Genomic DNA, 23,663 nt, shown 5'->3' with positions numbered 1-23,663 from the left:
TTAATGACACCCATAGTATTAGCAGGAGGGCTGCGCAGCACTAATTGTGTGTATATATATATATATATATACACATACATATATATATATATATATATATATATATATATATATATATATACACACACACACACACACACACATACACACACACACAAAAACAAGCCAACATAAAGCGGTCCAACTGCATCCTGCAAAAATGATAAAAAGTGCAAAAAACAATGGTCTTAAGGTATGATCACACAAGGGATTTTCTTTTTCACAGATTTTTCCCCTAAAGCCATTTCAGTATGAAACAGAACTGAAAAGATACCAGCTATTTACTTTTGTAGTTTTCTTTTGTTTTAAGGTGCAATGTGAAAAGAAAAAACATTTTTCAAAGTTTCAAGCTTTAAAAGAAACATATGCTTACACTTCAACTGTACAGGCAAGCACATACTCTGGGCTAAAAAACAGACACAAATTAACATTGTACATAGCTGGAAGAAGCTAAGGGCACAATTACAATAATAGAAGATATATTGCTATAGATAAGTTATCCACTGGACCAGTTTCTCAAGAACGCCGATCAATAATACAGTATATGGCATATAAAACACTTAAAAATTACAGAATTGTAGACGGGAAGAGGAAGCAACATCCAAAAGGAATAAAAGCTGAGAGTTATAATTAAGTAATAAGAAAAAAAAAAAAAAAAAAAGAAAACCTGTTTCCAAGGTTTGTGGCACAAAGTTAGAAGTGATTCCAGAACAATACACTTCATTGTTTATTTGAAAGTGAAACTTTTTTTTTCCCGTGTCCCATTTACACAATCAATAATGCACGCTGCAGCGGATGGAAGAACTGAAGAAGTTTTACTAACTCATTAAATACTATGGTGGGAAAAAAAAAAAAAAAAAAAAAAAAAAAAAAAAAAAATGAAGGTTTCATAAGTTGTCAAAGATAAAACCAAGTTTTAATCACACTTTGAAATCAAATATACAAATCCTCAGGTTCCTCAAAGTGATCCATACGTAAAATAAAAGCAAGAAAAAAAAAAAAAGTGGAAGATTTGATTCAAGTTAAAAACTGATTAGTATTGTGCTTTGATACAGTTCGGGTTTATCCATAATCCAGTAAATCAGTATTCAAGTATATTGCACCATAGAAAATCCATGAATCCTCTTCTAGGGGTCCCTGCTTTGCTCCTGTTTGACTTCTCGTTCAACCCCTTTGATCTTCTTATTTTGATGCGTTTTCACATGTTTGGCCAAATGATCGCTCCTCATGAATCTTTTTCCACATTCCGCACAGACGAACCTCTTTTCGCCGGTGTGAGTCCTTAGGTGCCTTTGTAGCTCATCAGATCTGGTGAAACTTTTGCCGCAGAACAACCAGTTACAGATAAAGGGTCTCTCTCCCGAGTGCCACCTTAAGTGGGCCTTAAGGTGTGAGGTTTTACCATAAACTTTTCCACAACCTGGGAGGTGGCAGATGTGCTGTTTCTTCTTTCCAGGCTCATCTGACCCACTGGAGGATTGGCAGTTTGGACATCTACATCTTCTGCATCTCCTGGCATTAGCCAATGAGGATTTAGTCTGCAGAAGTGCAGCAATTTGAGTCTGGTATTGTGCAAAGTCTGAATGTCCTAGAACTAAACTTCTCTGGATAGGAAAGCGGGGATGAGCATGAGGAATTGGTGATGGGTGGGTGACTGCGGTGGACTGTTGAATGCTCCACCACGAGAGGTCTTCTCCTGGATTGGGGGAGAGTTGCCTTGGTTGCTGATGTATCAGGTTTGCATGACCTGGTACAAATCCATGTATGGCAGAAGCGATGGGTGAAGCAGGAGGATAAGGAATGGAAGGTACATAGCTTGATTGACAATTGGATGTCTGAAAAGCAGCCATAGGGGAAGGTAACATTTTCACTGGGGAAAATTCATAAGGGTAGGAGGGGTCGGCAGGAGGTGTAAGGGGGAGTTCATGAGTAACAAAAGTAGACTGTATGTGAGATTGGAGTGGATTTTTGGAGGCAAGTCCGAGACTGTTGTGTGCCTGAATGCCAGCTGGAGCGTGGCTAGAAAGGTCACTAGTCCACGGGTGGAACATCCTTGAGGGAGATCCAATGGTCGGATCATAAGGAACCTGAATAAAGTCCGCACCACTTCCTGGTTGACCTATTCTGCTACATGTTGCCGCCAATAGAGCCAATGGGGAATGTTTGCCGACATCTGGGGAGGCGTTGGGTGTCCTGTCCTGTAATGGAAACCATATTTAATTTGCATATAAAATATTGATTCACGATAAATAGATTAAAGAAACCGATCCATGGGATGGGCGATAAATTGACAGTTGTGTGTCACTCGCCCATAACTACAAACATTTTTAAATTCATAAATCATTGACATATTATACTCTCTACTAAAACACTCCATATAAACGTCATTTAAAGAAATGCTTTAATAATGTTATCAGTGACCATTTCTGAATTTACTCTGCTACAATCTATATTGCTGGACAATAAATAAATCTAAACTATATAGATTGTATTATTGAATATGACATCTTCATTGACATTTTCAATGTAGATAATTCCATTTCTCGAGAATATTCTGATACTACTTATCAGTTACCACCAGAGCTTGAATCTGCAGTTTTCGGTATTCCCTTAGTTATGCAACTTTTTTTTGTTATAAAAATCTGTAAATAACTACATACAAAGTATCTATCCTCTTTATTTATGTGAAGATAGTAATATATCTGAAAAATCAGTTGCGTCATCGCTGTACAGTAATTCCGATGTAACAGTTCTGGTGATGACTGTTTCTACTGCCACAGCAGCCTCCCTGAATTTCACTAGTGCTACCCCTGGTCTAGAAGTTTATTATACTTTTACGTCTTCCTTGCCATTAGTAATATATATCATCTCTAGATCATCAGCTTAATTATTGAAGGTTCATGTATTTTTCTAATCTGTTGGATAATATTGATGTTTTAAATATATCTCTACTGTAAATATCATTTTCATACTAGCTCTCAGTGAACACATGATATCCCTTACCTGCTCTTCTCAATGTCACCCATTACTTAACGTTCTCAGTTATGAAAAGTTACATATAAGTATATATTGTCCTAAATTAGACAAATATGGTAATATATCTCTAAATACTACATTATACACTACACCTAATAACTATGTTATCAATATATTGGATAACTGGAAATCTGGGTAGGTTTTTTTTCTTGCAAACTCTCCGACCTTACTACTTGTATAAACTTAAACTTTGAGAACGTAAAAGCTTATAAAGAGAAAAATTATTTTTATTATTCAGAAGTCAAGAAATATTTATCTTTATTTTTACTTTCTCAAATTCTAAGTAGTGATGTCGGTAAATTTTGCCAAAAAACTAACCAGATTTCCAATTTTTTTTTTCATTTTTAAATAAGATTTGAGACTATGTTATCAGAATTAGAAAACATTCAAATTCCTTTATCGGTTCCTCTAAGTAATAGCAGTTTTTGCATTTGCCACCACCTGTTGCTCATTAAGTGGCATCGCTACCTGCGAAGGTAAAATCCCACTGACCTGTAGGAATGCCTGGAGCGAGTCGTTCCTTAGTACAGCGACTGCAGCCATGGTGTTGCTCCTGCAGCTGGGCACTGTGATGGGCAGCACACTGCTGAAGATGCATGGAGGATCCCCCTTCACTCAATGACTTGCCACCCAGTAAGTGCCAGGTTGTTTGTTTGGCACTTGCTGGTGTGCAGGTTGATGCTCCTCCTGCCTCCCCTCCTTTCCAGCAGCCTCTTGACTGACTGCAGTGGGAGCACCTCCAAGAATTTGATAAGGACTTTGCTGGGCTGCCAGCCAGTCACAGCCCTGGCTGTGTCCCTTTGAAGTTCCCAGCTGCCCAATCATCAAAGCACAGCAGCTCTTTCACAAGAGAAAGCAAATCCTTTGAATGCACAAAAAGCTCAGAGTGTTTGTTGGTCTGGATAAAAGAACTGATTATTACAGGGGGTGGAAAGGGAGGTGATAAAGGCGGGACAATTAATGAACTAATCACTATGTGGGAAATGTATATACACAAATAATTGGATTTTCTTGATCAAAGAGACCCTCAGCTCCTGGAGACCCCTGCACTGCTTGTCCACAAGCCTTGGAGACCCCCCCCCTTCCTCCTCTGCGCTTTTGTAATTAAGGATTTGTAGCAAAGAGACAATCTCCCTTTGTTATTTGAGGATGGGGATGGTTTTTTATACCCTCTTTGGTGGAATTGGATGATAATGTAACGTACTCATTACTTAAGTTTTTTACTTCTTTAAGGATTGTTATAAGGATGCGGAGAACGTCCTGGGAATTACTACAGGTTGGGATTGCAGTGCGATCAGATGAATCCGTATTGGAATGTTCATCTGTAAGGTTCTTTTCACATGTCCATTCGGATATTCTATTCTGTTTGTATCAGTTATGCAAATGCTAGCGGAGAGGCCAAAGTGATTATAATATTTTAGGATACCGTTACACTGAGGCTGGTTTCACATTAGCGCTTTTTAAGCGCACGCACGGCCGGGGGTAGCTCCGCCCCCGAGCCGGCTCTCTGCCCGGCGTGCCCGCCCCTTGCTTGTAGCGCCACCTCCTAGCGCACAGCGGCGCCTGCGATCGGCGCACCCTATCTTTAGCATAGGGTGCGCAGATCGTGCGCAGGCCGTGCGCTAGTTGCGGTTTGACCTGCGCTGCGTACTTTTGACGGTGCGCGCCAAAATCCGAAAAGTTTGATTTTGGCGCGCACGGCGCACCGTCAAAAGTGCGCAGCGCAGGTCAAAGCGCAACTAGCGCACGGCCTGCGCACGATCTGCGCACCCTATGCTAAAGATAGGGTGCGCCGATCGCTGGCGCCGCTGTGCGCTAGGAGGCGGCGCTACAAGCAAGGGGCGGGCACGCCGGGCAGAGAGCCGGCTCGGGGGCGGAGCTACCCCCGGCCCTGCGTGCGCTTAAAAAGCGCTAATGTGAAACCAGCCTTAGCGACGCTCCAGCGATCCCGATAACGATATGACCTGGTAAGGATCGCTGGTGCGTTGCTAGTAAGCTGTCAAACAGGCAGATCTACTCAACGACGCAGCAACGATACGGCGATCCGTATAACAACCTCGGCGGTCATGGGGACTTTGTCACACAGCAGCTGTTCTGACGAGTCACGCCTGCGTCCCTGAGTTCTGCATCGCCAACGAGGTCGCTCGTCGGCGTCAAACACAACGATGCATGCTGGCCAGCGGGACGCCGATGATCAAAAAACGGCCCAGGACATTTGAACACAATCAGCGATATCCAGCGGGGGGGGAGCCGGTCACCACTATGTCACACGTAGTGAGTTCACTGGCTAGGTCGCTGTTGCGTCACAAAACCTGTGACGATTCAGCGATCTCGCTGACGATCTCGTTATGTGAGACGGGGGCTTTAGAGCGGGAAGAAAAAGTCCTAAAGAAGTTTTTGTGCCATTGTAAACAATTGAAGGCCCCATAACCAACAATGGGGCACCTCTGCTTCCACTTGCATAACTAATGGAATGAATCAAGTATTCCGTTTTTCTGTTCCTAAAATGGAACAAACCGAATGTCCAAACAGGCTTGTGAACAGAAGTTTAGGAGGTTTTTCAACAAAGTTTCTGTAGAAAAGCTTAGTGTGCAATTTGCCCACAAACTGCTTCTCATCTTTGATCACGTTAGTATCCAGTGTAGATCAGCTCATGGGTCATTTCAAGGAAATTTGTTACTAGGTTTTTGCCACAATTTGAGAGCAGCATAATGTAGAGACAGAAACCATGATTCTAGCATTCTAGAAGTGTCAAATACTGGGCTACTTGCTGTATTTTTGATAAAATCACATATGAACATGATTATCACTAGATGACTAGAAAACCTGCACATTTTGAACCTGTATTATAAATTGTATGATATTAGGATTTGCTGTTCCTTGTTATGACCTCTGAATTTAACACCACTGATTGGCAGCTTTCTGCCCATACACAGTGTATACAGAACGTCTCCAATCAGTGTTCCTGGTAAGGGACATCGCTGCAATCAGGGTCTCTGCCCTCTACATCATGCTGCTCTTAGGGCAGTTTCACACGTCCAGATAATTCCGGTACCGGAGCTATCCGTGTGTATACGGAGGCCATCAGTGTGACATCCGTGTGCTATCCGTGTGTGCCCGTGTATTTGAAAAATTAGTTTCAATGTTAACCCTTTGAGTTTTAAAAACGCACACGGATGCTGTCCGTGTGCGGTACGCGTTTACGCGGACCCATTGACTTGTATGGGTCCGTGTGATCCGTGCTGTTGCACAAAAACGGACATGTCAGCGTGTTTTGCACACGGACACGGTCCGTGAAAACACGCTGACATCTGCATAGACACCTTCATTAGAATGTGTCTACATGTGTCAGTGTCTCCGGTACGTGAGAAAACTGTCACTACACGTACCGGAGACACCGATGTGTGAAACTGCCCTAAAGGCCCTTTTACATTTAGCGATGCACCAGCGATCCAACCAGCGATCCGACCCGGTCAGGATCGCTGGTGCATCGCTAAATGATGGCTAGTGAGCTTTCATACAGAAAGATCTCACAGCGATGCAGCAGCGACGCAGCGCACGATACTTACCATTCACACACAGCGATCCTGCGTCCTCCCGCCCGCCTCCACGCGTCGCTGGACGTCACAGCGGGAAGTCTCAGCAGGAAGCGCCCGACGAGAAATGGAGCCGGACATTCTCGCGCGATCAGCGATGAGCAGCGGGGGAGCCGGTCGCTGGCAAGTATCACACATAGCGATATCGCTAGCAATATCGCTATAATGTCACAAAACCAGTGACGTTTTAGCGATATTGCTAGTGATATTGCTTAGTGTAAAACCCCCTTTAGATGGTGTAGTAAAAGCTGAAGACAGATAACCTTTATGACTGCCTGGTTGCTATCGATTCACTGCCTAACAGCTACAAAGTTATACAGGGTTTACAGTCAATGAGTCCCTAACTACAAGTCGCACATTATGCGGATCATCATATCAAAGCTAAATTGGATCTGATCGCATGGAAATGGTGAGGAGGCTTGGTGGCCCTCATTGTAAAGGGGTTGGCCTAGGATAAGTAGCAGGGAGTGGGACCATTACTGATTACTACAAATAGGCTTTCAATTACCCCATTCACAGGGAGATTGACTGGATCAGTGGTCATGCATGCTTACTATCACCCCATTCTACAGTATGTGTTTGGGACTCATTCCCACAGACATTACTTTGATTGCATTATAGTTGTTGTCTGGTCTCTTCATATTGAAAACCAACATCTATGTCAATACCTGCCTTCTGTTTCCACTTCTGGCAGCAGGAAAGGCCACACTTTCATTGAGGGTGACAACTAGGTAGTCCAGCTTTATTCTCGGGGACTTACCACACCATTTATCCAAGATGGGAGATAGGAATTAAACCCCAATCTTGTTTAGTATTAAAGGCCTGTCACACTAAGGGATATCGCTAGCAATATCGCTATAATGTCACTGGTTTTTGTGACATAGCAGCGATATTGCTAGCGATATCGCTGTGTGTGATACTTACCTCCGACCGGCTCCCCCGCTGGTTATCGCTGATCGCGCGAGAACGTCCTGGACTGTTTCTCATTGTCAGCTTCCTGTGGCGCCGACGAGCGACACGTGGAGCCGGGCGGGAGGACGTCAGGATCGCCTCGTCTGACAGGTAAGTAGCGACCCCCGACCCCTGCGATGTCGCTGGTGAGATCTGCCTGTGTGGCAGCTCACTAGCGACCACTTAGCGATGCACCAGCGATCCTGACCGCGTCATATCTCTGGTCGGGATCACTGGTGCATCGCTAAGTGTGACAGTACCTTTAACTCTCTGCTGTGAGCCCTGAGTGGTGCTGCTCACTGTATGAACTCCTGAATCCCCGTCTCCCACTACCAGTTATAAGTTGTGCCTTAACTGGTCCACATCTCTGTTCTCTGCTCCTGTGTTCTTGTGATTATTTTCTGTTTCAGACCTCAGCTGATTTTCTCACTATTCTTCTTTATCTGTACCTCTTGATTCTGACCTGGCTATCTGACCACCCATGTGAGCCTGCTCCACCCACTGGCATCTACTCCATGGACTCAAGCCATGGCCCCTGTTTAAATCGGTAATATTCCTTAAGGCTACCTTTACACATGCTGGGTTTTTTACGGCCCATTTTTATGGGTCGTTTTTGCGGGCTGTATTGTCGTGATTCTTGCGGTCTCCACAAAAAAACCTTCTCGGATCGCCATTTTTCCCTGTTGTAACAAATTGCAGGAAAAAAAAAAAAAAAAAAAAAAAAAAAAAAAAAAAAGGTGATCCGCAAAAACAGGCTACTGTTCTTTTTGCGGTACCATTGATTCAAATGGAGGCAGTGTCCATGAGCCATGAAAAATATAGAAAAAAAATAAATAAATAAAATAAGCCCCTGGTGAAGGCTTAGCGCCGAAACGCGCGTCGGGACCGGGCAGCTATCCCAGTAGACCAGGAGAGGTTGTACACTTTATTTCTCACTTCATTTTTACACTGGTTTTCTTTCCCTGGTCTGTAGACATCAGTTATTCAATTGTGACACAATTGGTGTCTATCCCTTTTTGATATTATTTGTATGCTCTGCATAGGCATACCATGACATACTGGTTTATTGTGTTATTGTTATGCACTCTATTTATAAGGTTATGCACAGCGTTTGTTTTTTTATTCACATTGCACGTAATTACATGCACTGTATTATAAACAACAATATTGGAACTTTGTTATTATTACATTTTTTCACATTATAATTGTATGTCCTATATCTGGGTGGCATGACCCTTCTGAAATAGTTCTTCAGTATATAATTATATCTATTTTTACAGAATGTTTTTAATAACTGATTTGTCACAACAATAAATAATATTTTTTGGGGACTCATGGTCGTTTGTGTTTTCTGTGGTTTGCTTATGAAAAATATAGAGCAAGCTCGATATTTTTTCACGGCCGTATAATCTATTGGGGCCGCAAAAACATGGCAAGTGTAAAAGAAGCCTAACAGGGCTTAAAAGGTGAAGCCAAGGTTCTCCTGGGACTTGATAGAGCTTTTTTTAAACTGCCTTTGGCTCGATCTCAAGCCATGGTGACTTAATGGCTGAATGATGTGTAGGAAGATCGATCTTGTGCAAACTTAAGCTGGAGTCACACAGCCACTCACCAGCGATCCTGACAATGATATCAACCTGTCAGGATCGCTGGTGAGTCGCTATGTGATCACTGGTGAGCTGTCAAACAGACAGCTTCACCAGCGATCAGCACAGCGACGCCGAGCGCCCGGTGTCGCTGTGTACGTTAGTTACTAGCGCGCCGATGCAGGGAGCTGGTAACTAAGGTACACATCGGGTATCTAAGGGACGTGCGTCCCTTAGATACACAATGTGTACATTAGTTACCAGCTGATCGCTGGTCTCCCGCCTGTCACACGCAGTGATGCGTGCTGGCCAGCGGGAGACCAGCGACCAAAAAAAAAGTGTCCAGGGCTTTCCTACAGCGATCCCAGCAGGGGGGCCGGACGCTGATCGCTGTCACACACAGCGATCTCGCTGGTGAGATCGCTGTTGTGTCACAAAACTTGTGACTCAGCAGCGAGATCGCTATGTGTGAAGGGGCCCTTAGATAGGTCAACCAGGGTCTTCTTATTTGATATTATCAGGTTGCTAGTTTTCCCTCTTCACCTTGTTCCTTCTATTCTTCCGGCCATGAAGTCCTTCTCCAGTGATTGCCCTCTTCATATGTGTCCACAGTAGGCAAGCTAACACAAAGCCTGTCTATGGAAACTATTTAGAGCTTCCACGCAACCAGAACAGTGACTTTACAATGTCCTGTCGTCAATATTACAGCAATGAGAGTACTACCACCCAGCACCCCCATGGATAAGCTGTTAAAGGGAACTTGTCACCAGGTTTGGCCGATATGAGTTACGGCCAAAGCCTTTCAGGGCTTATCTACAGCATTATATAATGCTGTTGATAAACCACCGATCCGACATGCAAGAGAAGAAAAATAAGTTATTATACTCACCTGCGGTGTGGTCCAGTCCGATGGGTGTCGCAGGTCTTGGTCCGACGCCTCCCATCTTCATGCGATGCCGCCCTGCTGATTCCTTCATGGCTCCCCGGCATCGAGCTGCAGCACAAGCGTACTTCTCCTCCCTGTTGAGGGCAGAGCAAAGTACTGCAGTGTGCAGGCGCCGGGAAAGGTCAGAGAGGCCCAGTGCCTTGGCACTGCAGTACTTTACTCTGCCCTCAACAGGCTAGATAAGTATGCCTGCGCAGGAGCGTGATGCTGGGGAACCTGTGTGGATGATGCAGGGACGTGTCATCCACACAAAGCAAGCAGGAGGATGGCATCGCAAGAAGAGCTTTAGTACTTTCGGGGGGGGGGGGGGGGGGGAACCACTTTAAATCACTTCAAACTCACTTGTGAGTATAGAAAAGGCTGGAGGGAACTGTGATTTCAGCATCTTTGTGATAAAAGCTAAAAGTTAGCAACTACCTGCCTGTTCTATCTGGCGCCTGCTAACAGAGGTCACTGACCGCTCCTACCGGTGATTCAGCTGCTTCACATCAACAGCAGTTTTCTTCTTCCAGCTGCTCTGTTGGCAGGTGTGGTTGACTACTGATGTCATGCTAATTGGCTCCTCGTGGCCGATTTCACGAAGTGAGGCCACAAGGAGCCAGCTGTCAATTTGCCTGACATCTGCACTCACATCACTAGCGTAGAGTGGAAGAATCCACTGCTCTGTCAACTTGACATTGGTAGAAGCCACAAAATAGTCAGTAGAGTCAGTGGAGATCTGTGCTGAGCACAACAGACAATTAGTCAGCAACTACCTTGCTATATAGTCCTGAATAACCCCCTTAATTTTGAAATCGATGAAATGGGCAATTAATTTTCCTGAGGGGCCACATGAGAGAGTGACTGTTCTGGAGGGTCAAACCAATAGGAGGAAATTACTACTCAATGAATTACACCCCAGAGTACTGAAGGAGACAGCAGAAGAAATTTTTGAACCACTCTCCATAATCTTTGAAAATTCTTGGAGAACAGGAGAAGTCCCAGAAGACTGGAGAAGAGCAAATGTTGTTCCTATCTTCAAAAAAAAAAAAAAAAGAAAAGAAAAAAAGAAGAAGGTGGACCCAGGGAACTATAGGCCAGTGAGTCTGACATCTATACCAGGAAAGATCTTTGAACAAATTATTAAACAACATGTATGTAATTACCTGGATAAGAATGAGAGTCAGCATGGGTTTGTAACTAATAATTCATGTCAGACTAACTTAGTTTCCTTCTATGACAGAATCACTGACTGGGTGGATCAGGGAAATGCTGTAGATATAGTATATCTTGACTTCAGCATTGCATTTGACAAAGTATCTCACACAATCCTTATTGAAAAAATGACTAATTATGGAATGGACAAGGCAACTGTTAGGTGGATTCATAACTGGCTTAGTGATCGGACCCAAAGGGTGGTCGGAAATGGCTGCACATACAGTTGGAAGAATGTTTCAAGAGGGGTACCACAGGGCTTTGTTCTGGGCCCTGGATTGTTCAACATCTTTAGCAATGATTTAGATGAAGGAATTGAGGGTTAATTGATTAAATTTGTTGATGACACAAAGCTAGGAGGGATAGCTAATACTAGAGAGGATTCAAAAAGATATAAATTGACTGGATCAGTGGGCAGCAACTAACAGAATGGTTTTTAACAGGGAATGCAAAGTACTACATCTGGGGAATAAAAATGAAAAAAGCATATACAGAATGGGAGGAATAACGCTAAGCAACAGCACATGTGAAAAAGACTTGGTATACTAATAGATCACATACTGAACATGAGTCAGTGTTATGCAGCAGCAAAAAAGGCAAATACAATTCTAGGATGTATTAACAGAAGCATACAGTCTAGAACACATGAAGGCTATTCCCCAGCCTCTCCCCTGTCAATCTCTGCACTGGCTCCCTATTACCTAAAGACTCCAGTTCAAAACCCTAACCATGACATACAAAGCCATCAACAACCTGAGTCCTCCATACATCTGTGACCTTGTCTCCTGGTACTTACCTACACGCAACTTCCGATCCTTACAATATCTCCTTCTCTACTCCCTCTTATCTCCTCTTCCCACAACTGCATGCAAGATTTCTCCCGCACATCCCCCCTACTCTGGAACTCTCTACCACAACATATCAGACTCTCGCCTACCATGGAAACCTTCAAAAAGAGCCTGAAGACCTACCTCTTCCGACAAGCCTACAACCTCCTGCAGTAACCACCGATCCACTGCACGACCAGTTCTACCCTCGCCTACTGTATCCTCACCCATCCCTTGTACATTGTGAGCCCTCGTGGGCAAGGTCCTCTCATCCTGTACCAGTCGTGACTTGTATTGTTTAAGATTACTGTACCTGTATTTATTATGTATACCCCTTCTCACATGGAATAAATGGCGCTATAATAAATAATAATAATTGCCCTCTACTCTTCTTTGGTCAGACCTCATCTGGAATACTGTGTCCAGTAAAAAAAAAAAAAAAAAACACCACACACACAACACACACCAGACCTCAAAGCAAGTTCAGAGAAGAGCGTCCAGAATGGTGATCGGTCTGCAAACCATGTCCTATGAGGAATGGTTGCAGGATTTGGGAATGTTTAGCTTGCAAAGAAGACTGAGGAAACTTAATAGCTGTCTACAAATATCTCAAGGGCTGTCACATTTTAGAGGGATCAACTTTATTCTCATTTGCACAAGGAAAGACTAGAAGCAATGGGATGAAACTGAATGGGAGGAGACAGATTAGATATTAGAAAAAAACTACTTGACAGTTAGAGTGATGAGTGATCAATGAGTTGAACAGGCTGCCACGAGAGGTGGTGAGTTCTCCTTCATTAGAAGTCTTCAAACAGAGCCTGGACAGACATCTGACTGGGATGATTTAGCGAATCCTGCTTTGAGCAGGGGGTTGGACCAGATGGCCCAGGAGGACCCTTCCAACTCCACCATTCTATGATTCTATATTAATGAATCCCCACATAGCCCCCCCATATATAGTACAATACCCCTATATACATGATGAGCACCCACATAGCCCCCTATATACACAGTAGTATGACACAACATAGCCCTCCTTATACAGGATGAGCACCCACAACCTCTATATGCAGAAGCCCCCACACAGTCCCCTATATACAAGATGAGTGCCCACATAGCCCCCTAAATACAGTATGAGCTCGTACATAGCCCCCTATATATAGTACATGTATACATCCATACACATGAAGAAAAAAAAAAAAAAAAAAAACCCCACTCACCTCCCTCCTGTTCCCTTGGTGCTCTGCTCCGGTCTCTGGGGCATCGTCTCGCCACACAACAGACATGATATAATGTGCTGTCTCAGTCGCACACGCTAACTGGTGGAAGAGCTAGCCGGTGGGCTCAGTCCTCCACTAACGTGCTCGCCACTATCTGTATCCTGAACTGGATGCCTCAACACGTCCGATTATCCACCACCCTTGGATCCTTCAAACGGACCCTGAAAACCCATCTTTTCAGGAAAGCTTACAGCCTGCAATGACCATTCTGCCGCCTCACCGCCGCCTCATCACCACCAGAGCTGCTGCACCCCCGGACCTTCTGTCTCTTCCTCAGTAACCCGTAGAATGTAAGTCCGCAAGGACAGGGTCCTCTCCCCTCGTAACCAGTCTGTCATTGTAAATTTGTTTACCGTTAACGATATCTATAACTTTGCATGTAACCTCCCTTCTCATGTACAGCACCATGGAAATAATAATAATCTCATGTAGAAAATTCTATTATGTCTATGTGTAACACCTGCTGTGAGACCTATGTGTACAGAGACTGGTGCTGCTGGGATTACACAGGCATTCACAGCAGCCGACATTAATGGTTCTCTTGCTGCACTGCCCTGGACTACAACTCCCAGAAGACATTGCTCTTCTCTGCATCATCAGGGAGGAGGAGCAGCAGAGGAAGGGACTGATTGGCTGTGCAGGTTGGAGAAGAAGGGTGGAGCTAACAGAGCAATGTGTGCTATCCTCCATTACAGACATGCGAGTCCAATCCTGCAGAGCAGGAGGCACAGAGTGCAAATCATTCAGCCGCTCAGTGTATGAGAGGAGAAAATAATCCTACAACCTGATCATATCTGCAGACCGGCCAGGTTACCATGAGATGGCCATCGCCACCTGGCTTAACTAAGGGAACCAGTCTACAATCTATCCCTTGTGTCTAAGGCATCCAGATCCTGCAGCCCCAAGCTCGATCGCTGTATGACCCCAAATCTGCTATATCAAGTAACAGCTATTGCAGGGACTTGCTGTTCCTTGTTATGCGCTCTGAATTTAACACCATTTATTCCTCTCTAAATAAACCTGTTAATTGTTTCAACCTCATCTCTTGTGAGTGTGTATGGAGCATGGACAGGAGTTTCCCATGGTCAACCCCTGGCAGAAGATCCTCCTGCATTCTACTACAGCTCCCAGCAAGATTAAGGTGGAGGCAATGCACCGTATTAAGGTGAGAACTACCAGACACCCTGCCTCCAGAGGCAGCTTAAAGCGGTGTTACAGTGGAGGCCCAGCTGATATCGATCAAGACCGGTCAGCCATTATGGAAATGTTAACAGAAGCACAAGTGTCCATGTGGTGTGGGGAAATGAGCGGACAGCAGAATACACTAATGCATCTGATGAAGAGGTGCTACAGAGCGTGAACGAACTCCAGGAAGTTGTTAATCCCAGAATAGTTTATAGACCGAGGAATGGAAGGAGCCAGTCATCAGCCACCCTTATTACTACTGAAAGGACCCTAGAAAAGGCGTACTCCCTATCAGTCATTACTGTACCCTTAAAACAGACAGCTCTGGAAGATCACATGGCCTGAGAGACTTGCAGCAGAGGTGTCATGTCCACGGTCAAGCACAAAGCCTAGGCGATATAGTAGATGTTTACAACTAACCTCTGCTCAGGACAAGCCTGAAGAAACTGCCACTACTGAGGATGTGGTGGTGGCAGCCATAGAGAAGTTAGTTGCCCAGTTTGCCAAATTGCAATCTGAAGGTGTGTACTGTCTGAGAACTTTTTTGTTACTCCTATCCCAGCAGGGGAAGAAGGGCATGACACGTGGAGGGATGTTGCTCTGCAGTATCTAGAAGAATGGCAGTGTACCGATGCTGTGGAGAAACAGAATTGTGTAGAGTCTGAAAGGTCCTGCTGTCCAAGTGGTACAAGCTGCTTAACGTAACCAGCCACAGGCAACCTTATCAATACTACATGGTTGCCCTAGAAGATGCTTTTGTATCCCCAGAGGATGCCATAGACCTCCTATATAAACTCCTCACCACCTATCAAGACACTGGTAATAAAATTTCCAATTATTTATATCAACTGAAACAAGCTGGTCCACAGAATAGAATCTAAGGGATGACTTAGGCCTGAACAAATTGACCAATGTCACCTGGAACAAGTTAAAGATAAAGAGCAGATACTCTGTTCCTTCCATCAGTTTCTTAAGGAGGTGCAACAAAGGGAAACTATTCTAGAAGCCAGAGAGCAATCAAGAGGGTAGCTGCTGGTGCCTTAAATTCCAAGCCAAGTGATCGACAGCAAGAGCTCCTGAGGATCATTGAGAAGCAAAGGGAGCAAGTTGCCCAACAACTTAATTCCTAGGCTAGGGATGTGGAGCTGCTAAAACTAATTGTTGAATCAGTTAATAAAATACGACAACCGTCTTAAAGATGGATGAGTGATGGTCAACGTTATATCAGATCTGGAAGAAGAGGGATGCTTTGTCTGTGGGAATACCAATCACATGTCTTGTCAGTGCTCAAAACGGTGGGGTTTATAGAAGTTCCAGTCTTCCTTCTACTATGAAAAACTTGTCTGGAGATGAAGGGTCCTGTATTGGGCCTCTTTCCAAAACAGAAGGTACCTAGCCATGGGACTGAAGTCATGTGTCACCAGATCCGATGCAAAACTGTTCCATCATGGGAGAGTGCTCAGCTTTTGGGAATTTCAGAGGAAGCCTTTGCACAATTATCCTACCACTCATGCAAAGCCAGGTTGAGAAGTCCCAACGGGAACATCCTTTTATAGAAGTAGTTTGATGGCCTGTGAAAAGGGTCCAGAGACCTGAGAGGAACACCTTGAAAAAAAGAATCTGCTTTGCTTACTCACCTGTTGGATTCAATAGGGGCGAGAAATTGACTGCTATATTGGGAGTTCAAGTATCAAAACGGAGGAGTTTATAGACAATTGATGCTTCCCACTCTGTTTTGGAAGATGGGCATCTGGGTGTGAAGACAACCACTGACTGTATAGCCGATCAATTCTACTGGCCAAGAATGAAAGCCAACATTAAGGACTATTGTAAATCATGCACCAGTTGTGTCCCCAGGAAAACTCATCATGGCAGAAGACTTCGAGACTAAGTTTTGAAGCCCAAGAATTAAAGGGGGACCAAATCAGAATCGACTTATACTACCTGTAAGGCTGAGCATCTGTTTGCATCAGCCACAAATCCCATGCCATCCCCAGTCAGGGGAGAGTTCAAGGGATGCAGAATTACCAGGTGAAGAGATGGCTGTCATAAGACTTGAGCCTGAAAGTCAAGTGTTGGGGGGGGGGGGGGTCATCTCTCCATATTCCAGCCTTACAGTCTACGCTTCAGTCCCGCACTCCTACGCCAGTCCATTCTGAGCCGCCCCTCTCGGTACCGGCTACCGTGGTACTTGAACCCCTGGGCCTGCTCCTAACGGTCCCTGCATAGGGGTCGGTTCCACCTGGCAGCTCGCCCAGGGCCCCTCGGTGCCACGGTCCACACCTGGAGATTCCGGCTCCTGACCACCCACGCTAACAGTACGATCAGGCCATGGACTACGCCAGTACTACGACTGCTACCCAGAAATAGTTGCTCTTCCTGCGGTAGAATCAGGGACGCATTATGTCGGTCATGAAGTCTATGGACACTCGTTTGTCGGCCCTGCAGGTGGCCGATCCTGGAAATGCCACTCAACTGGCCAGTCTCCAACAGGAGCTGGGTCAGCAACAAGAGATACTCAAGCCCACATTTTGTTACATGGCCTCCTTTGACAGTTGCTTGTCAGCCCTCCAGGCTGCCACTGCAGCCCCGACTCCTCCCCCCGCATCTACAGCTCTCCCAACGCCCTGCCAAACCACCTCGCTTCACCGGGGATCCCAAGTTCTGTAGGGGGTTTTTAAATCAGTGTAGCCTCCACTTTGAATGGTTGCTGCAGCAATATCCCTCGGACCGGGCCAAGGTGGCCTTCATCATGTCCCATCTGGAGGGAGAGGCCCTGTCTTGGGTGAATCCTCTCTAGGAACGTGACAACCCTGTAGTCTCGAGTCTCCCAGTTTTCCTGGATACTTTTCGCAGAGTCTTCAATGAGCCGTTTAGCCTCCCTCACTGAGTCACTAATTTACATCAGGGTTCTCTCACGGTCAGACAGTACGCTATTCGCACTCTCTCCTCCGAGCTCGGCTGGAATAACACGGCTTTGGTAGGGGCATTCTGGTGGTCTTTCAGGCAAAATAAAAGATGAACTCGCAGGTCGAGATACCCCATCCACATTAAAGGACCTTATCTTGCTGGCTACCCGCATTGACCTGCGCTTCCAGGAGCGCGCTCGGGAGTCAGCCAGAGACAGGAGGTCCACTGGGTCAGCTTCCCTTTTCACCCGTTCTGCCAGTCCCCGTTCGGCTGGGTCCTCTTCCTCCTCAGTCGAATCCATGCAGATAACTCTGCTAACTTTAGGCGATCTGAGTCAGAGAGGTGGGCACAAGGTTTGTGCCTCTATTGCCGTGATTCGTCACACTATATCCGCACCTGTCCTAAGAGACAGGGAAGCTACTCCACCTAGGTCAGGTAAGAGGCCTCCCTAGGTGATGATGATCCTCTCAGCCTCTTACTATTTCTGTGCTTTTGGTTTCAGGGGAGAGACGTGGGTCCGAGGTGGCCTACGTGGATTCGGGCTCGGTAACTTCATTCGACCTGAAGAGGTGGACAAATAGCAAATTCCTGTGGTTACTCCATCTAACCCCATCTAGATTGCCACAGTGGATGGCTAACCGCTAAAGGTGACCGTCACCTTGGTCACTGAAGTGGAGTTGCAAGTCGGAGCCTTACACCGAGTGAAGATAGCCTTTTACGTTTTGCCTTAGCTCTCACGCCATTCTACTCGGTCTTCCATGGTTAAGGACTCAGCCTGTTCGACTGGTCTTCTGGGGAGATACTCCGCTGGGGGCACCCGTGCCAAGCTCGCTGTCTGACTTCTGTCCGCCTGGCGGCCGCTCCTCGGTCACCTCCAGACCTTTCCGGGTCTTCCTCCAGCTCCTATGCTGATGTTTTTGATAAGGAAGCAGAGGTCCTTCCTCCACACTGGCTGTTTGACTGCCCAACTGAACTTGTTCTCGGATCAACCCCTCCAAGGGGCAGAATCTACCCCCGTCTCCCGCAGAGACCACCGCCATGTCCGAGTAGGTTCCGAGAAAACCTCGCCAAAGGCTTTATACGGAAATCCTCTTCGCCCACCGGAGCCGGGTTCTTCTTCAAAAAGAAGGACGGAATGCTACGGCCGTGCATTGACTTTAGGGGCTTGAATGAGATTACCATCAATAACAGGTACCCTCTTCCACTCATTCCAGAGCTGTTTGACCATCTCAGAGGGGCTCAGGTCTTCTCCAAGCTGGACCTCAGGGGAGCCTATAATCTGGTCCGTATCTGTGCAGGTGACGAGTGGAAGACTGCTTTAAACACTCGAGACAGCCATTACGAGGATCTGATCTTGCCCTTTGGTCTCTGCAATGCTCCGGCGGTGTTTCAAGAGTTCATCAATGAGATCTTCTGGGATGTCTTGTACTTGAACGACATTTTCGTCTTCTCGCTGGACCTCTCGTCCCACAGAAAGAGTGTCCGCCTGGTGCTACAGTGTCTTCGGGAGAACCGCCTGTATGCGAAGATTGAGAAATGTCTTTTCAAACAGACCTCTGCCGTTTCTGGGATACAGTATCTCAGACGCTGGTCTAAGGATGGACCCCGAGAAGTTGTCTGCCATTCTCAAATGGCCTCGCCCCGTCGGAGTAAAGGCGATACGATTTCTCGGATTCGCCAATTACCGGCAATTTGTCTCCCACTTTTCCACGATCACAAGACCTATTTCTGCTCTCACCCGTAAGGGGACTACCCCCAAAGATTGGACTCCTGAGGCAGAAGAGGCCTTTCTGACCCTAAAACGGGCTTTCTCCAAAGCTCCGGCCCTGCATCGCCCTGAGAGCAATCGACCTTTTGTACTCGAGGTGGACGCTTCCTCGATAGGTGCTGGGGCAGTATTGTCCCAGAGAACCACCTCCGGTCGCCTGCACCCTTGTGGCTTCTTCTCAAAGGCCTTTTCTCCATCCGAGTGTAACTACTTGATCGGCGACCGGGAACTCCTGGCCATCAAGTTCGCCTTGGAGGAATGGCATCACCTCCTGGAAGGAGCTGTTCATCCCTTTGTCATCTTCTCGGATCACAAGAATCTGGCCCATCTCCACTCTGCCCAGAGACTCAACCCTCGTCAGGCCAGACGGTCCTTATTTTTTGCCCGATTTGACTTTGACCTCCATTTCCGTTCTGGCAACAAGAATACCAAAGCAGATGCCCTGTCCAGGGTCTTCCAACCACACGAAGCCATGGAGGAGCCTTCGCATATCATTGATCCTAGTGGGATCATCACAGTGGCTCCAGTGAACTGGCTTACTCCTCCTCCTCCAGGCAAGACGCTTGTGCCCGAGAACCTCAAGTGAAAGGTCCTCCTATGGGGGCACTCCTCCAAACTGGCCGGCCATGCCGGAACTAAGAAGTCCCTTGATCTTATCACGCGTCACTACTGGTGTCCCTCCCTTCGCCAAGATGTACTCTACTTTGTGGCTTCTTGTCCATCCTGTGCTAAAAACAAAGTGCCACGAAGACCTCCGTCCGACTTGTTGCTTCCGATGCCCGTTCCTGCGGTTCCTTGGAAAACATCGCCATGGATTTCATCACCGACCTACCCCGCTCTTCAGGCTGCAGAGTCATTTTGGTGGTGGATTGTTTTTCCAAGATGACCCACTTCGTCCCTCTGCCCGGTCTTCCCTCAGTGCCAGCCAAAGTTTTCATTCACCAAATCTTCAGACTTCATGGACTACCTCAATGCATTGTGTCTAACCGAGGGGTTCAGTTTACCTCCAAGTTCTGGCGTTCACTTTGCAAGCTCATGAACGTTTCACTCGACTTCTCCTCGGCCTACCATCCACAGTCCAACGGACAGGTAGAGCGTACCAACCAGACGTTGACGGGGTACCTACGTCATTTTTCCAACGCCCACCAGAACGATTGGGTCGACTTACTCCCCTGGGCAGAGTTCGCTTATAACAACCATGCTGGCGAGTCCTCGGCCAAGTCTCCATTCTTCATTGTTTTTGGCAGACATCCTGGTGTTCCTCTCCCGATAACCCCTGCCTCCAAGGTACCCGCGGCCAATGCCTTGTCCTCTGAATTTTCCAAGATTTGGGCCGAGACCAATACGTCACTCAAGAGTTCCTCTGATCAGATGAAGAATTATACCAACAAAAGGAGATTGGATCCTCCACCATATCATGTTGGGGGCAAAGTCTGGCTCTCCTCCAAATTCATCCGGTTGAAACTGCCCTCCTATAAGTTGGGACCACGCTACATCGGTCCGTTTGAAATTCTTGAACGTATCAACGAAGTCGCCTACAAATTGAGGTTGCCCGCTTCGCTCCGGGTCCCAGTCACCTTCCACGTCTCCCTCCTGAAGCCTGTGGTGCTGAATCGCTTCCATTCCTTGCCTGATCCTGGTCCTCATCCGGTGGGTGCTGATGATGTTTTTGAAGTGCAGGACAGTCTCACTATGAAGAGGGTTAGAGGTAGGACATTCTCTCTTGTTGATTGGAAGGACTTTGGTCCCGAGGAGAGATCCTGGGAGCCTCGGGAGAATATCAATGCTCCCCGTATCCTCAAGAGATTTCTTGCTAGTCTCTGGGTAGGGCAGCTTAGGGGAGGGGGTACTGTTACTCTGCTCAGTCACTCACCCGGCCTCCGCACCCACGCTGCAGCCAGCCTCTGCCCGATGGCCACGGCGGTCACCTCTGACGGGCTCGCGGCCAACGCCATCTCTGCATGCAATGCGCCATAGGCAGCGGCCGCGCCTCCCTGCTGCTTCTTGTGCTCCAGCTGTGCCCTGACCCAGAAGCACCTTTGGACAAATGGTAGACCAGACGGGGCTATATCAGGCCACTTCCCCCTGAGGGAGGTGCCTGATCGTTGTGTTACCTTGCACTCTGGGCCCTGCTTCCTCCTGTGCCCTCTGCAGCCTCTGTTCCGTCCGCGGTGTTTCTTGCAGCAGCCTCGCAGCCCTGTCTCCCGTGTTCTCTGCAGTATTCTCCGTCCTACTCCAGTCCTGTTCCCGTGTTCCAGTTCCATCCTACTCCAGTCCTGTTGCTCTGTTCCTGTTCCATCCTACTCCAGTCCTGTTGCTGTGTACTTATGTCCCAGTTCCATTCTACTCCAGTCCTGAACCAGCATTCCTGTTCCATCCTACTCCAGTCCTGCCTTCGGTGTTCCTACTCCATCCAGCTATCCACACTCCTACTCCAGTCCTGTCTCCTGTGTTCCGCTCCAGCCATCTCTCTATATTCCAGCCTTACAGTCTATGCTTCAGTCCCGCACTCCAGTCCATTCTGAGCCACCCCTCACGGTACCGGCTACTGTGGTACTTGAACCCCTGGGCCAGCTCCTAACAGTCCCTGTATAGGGGTCGGTTCCACCTGGCAGCTTGTCTGGGGCCCCTCAGTGCCACGGTCCAGAGGGTCCACACCTGGAGATTCTGGCTCCTGACCACCACGCTAACACTCTGATACAGTACCGTATATCTGCTTGTTGGATTATGGCGAAATACATACTGAGTGAGCATCTGTGACTCACAAAATATATACGGAGATTTCACTTCTTACATACACCTTACAGAGCTGTATGCTACTCATACAGTACCATTTCTCTGCTGGTATTTTTGGTACATTTTCCCCAAACATGAGGAAGTCTGGTGGAAGAGGCCGCGGACGTGGGGGGGGGGGGAAAGCAGCTGGTACTGATGGTGGTGCATCGGCTGGTTCTGTCAAAAGCACAATAGCAGCTAAGGCAGGAGGTGTTGAGCCTGCGTCATCAGCTGGCACAAGAAGGCCTTCAAGGCTCCCTTTTCTGGGAGTAGGTAAACTGCTTTTAAAGCCGGAGCATCAGGAACTGTTTTGCCTTAACGTTGCCGAAAAAGCCTCCAGCTATATCACCTCCTCTTATGAAGTTAAAAAAATGCAAGCACTGAGTCGTCAGTGCAGGCTTCTGGTCAGGAACCACCCCTTTCCTTGTCTCCTTCACCTCCACTAAAATTGAAGGATGCAGCAGCCCACACTTCAGATTACTCCATGGAGCTCTTTTCACAGGCTATGCCTGTGTTATCAAGTGAAATTCTGAATTCCCCAGCCCAACATGAATTGGAGATGGAGTGCACTGATGCACAGCCACTGCTAGATGATTCTGCTGCTACATTGACCCACAGCACTACATTCCCCTTGCACTCTACAGAGCCAGAATGTGACTGATGAAACTCAGGTGCCCCTTCCGGCATACTATACCACCTTACGCGGTGACACACAGGAAGGTGCAGATGAAAGTGCTGGTTCCCTGAGCAGGTGGGGGGGTCCTACTCGAGGGTGATGGCAGTGGCACAGGGCCCCTCATAGTACGCAAGAGTGTCTGCCGGTAGGAGGGCCCCCCCATGCTTGCTCAGGGACACAGCACTTCCAATACTTACCTCTCCCTGCTCCAGCGCCGACAGTGATATTCAGGTTACAGAGAGCGATGACATCACGTCTGTATGCCCTCTACCGAAACAGTACAAGTGCAGAGCTTTAAAATTGCAATGCTGAGGAGTCCAGAGTAGAGCAGTGCCCAGCGAGGAGAGGTATTTAAATTTTTTTTTTTTTTTTTTTTTTTTTTTATGTTGGGAGCATTTTTTGGGGAGCAATATACACTGGAGAGTGATATGGGGCCCATCATACACTGGAGCATCATCCATTTGGCCCATCATATACTGGAGCATTCCAAATGGGGGACATCAGACACTGGAGCAGCATTTACGGGTACCATTATACACTGGAGCATTAGAAATGGGGCCCATTATATATGGAGCATTATTTGGGCCCATAACACACTGGAGCGTCGTCCATGGGGACCAACATATACTGGAGCATTCCAAATGGGGGACATCAGACACTGGAGCAGCATTTACGGGACACATTATACACTGGAGCATTAGAAATGGGGCCATTATAAATAGAGCATTATTTGGGCCCATAACACACTGGAGCATCGTCCATGGGGACCAACATATACTGGAGCATTCCAAATGGGGGACATCAGACACTGGAGCAGCATTTACGGGGCACATTATACACTGGAGCATTACAAATGGGGCCCATTATACATGGAGCATTATTTGGGCCCATAAG

At 46.8% G+C, this 23,663-nt stretch overlaps 1 protein-coding gene across 4 annotated transcripts in view; it reads right to left on the bottom strand.

The window, feature by feature from the left end:
• Positions 1-319: 319 nt before the first annotated feature.
• SP5 (Sp5 transcription factor) overlaps positions 320-23,663 on the bottom strand; it is a 28,818-nt gene continuing 5,474 nt past the window's right edge. For 2 of the 4 annotated variants that reach the window (XM_073545836.1, XM_073545838.1), the window contains exon 5: positions 320-2,237. In XM_073545836.1, coding sequence (XP_073401937.1) covers positions 1,167-2,237 — 1,071 coding nt within the window. In that variant the 3' untranslated portion in view covers positions 320-1,166. Of the gene's footprint in view, positions 2,238-3,567; positions 3,774-23,663 lie in introns of those variants that run through there. The other 2 variants (XM_073545839.1, XR_012220341.1) reach the window with 2 other exon arrangements.

This window comes from Dendrobates tinctorius, unplaced genomic scaffold, assembly GCF_039654945.1.
Source record: "Dendrobates tinctorius isolate UK_male_01 unplaced genomic scaffold, ASM3965494v1 ptg000143l, whole genome shotgun sequence".
NCBI classification, from domain to species: domain Eukaryota; kingdom Metazoa; phylum Chordata; class Amphibia; order Anura; family Dendrobatidae; genus Dendrobates; species Dendrobates tinctorius.
This window is presented reverse-complemented; position numbering and strand designations above follow the sequence as displayed.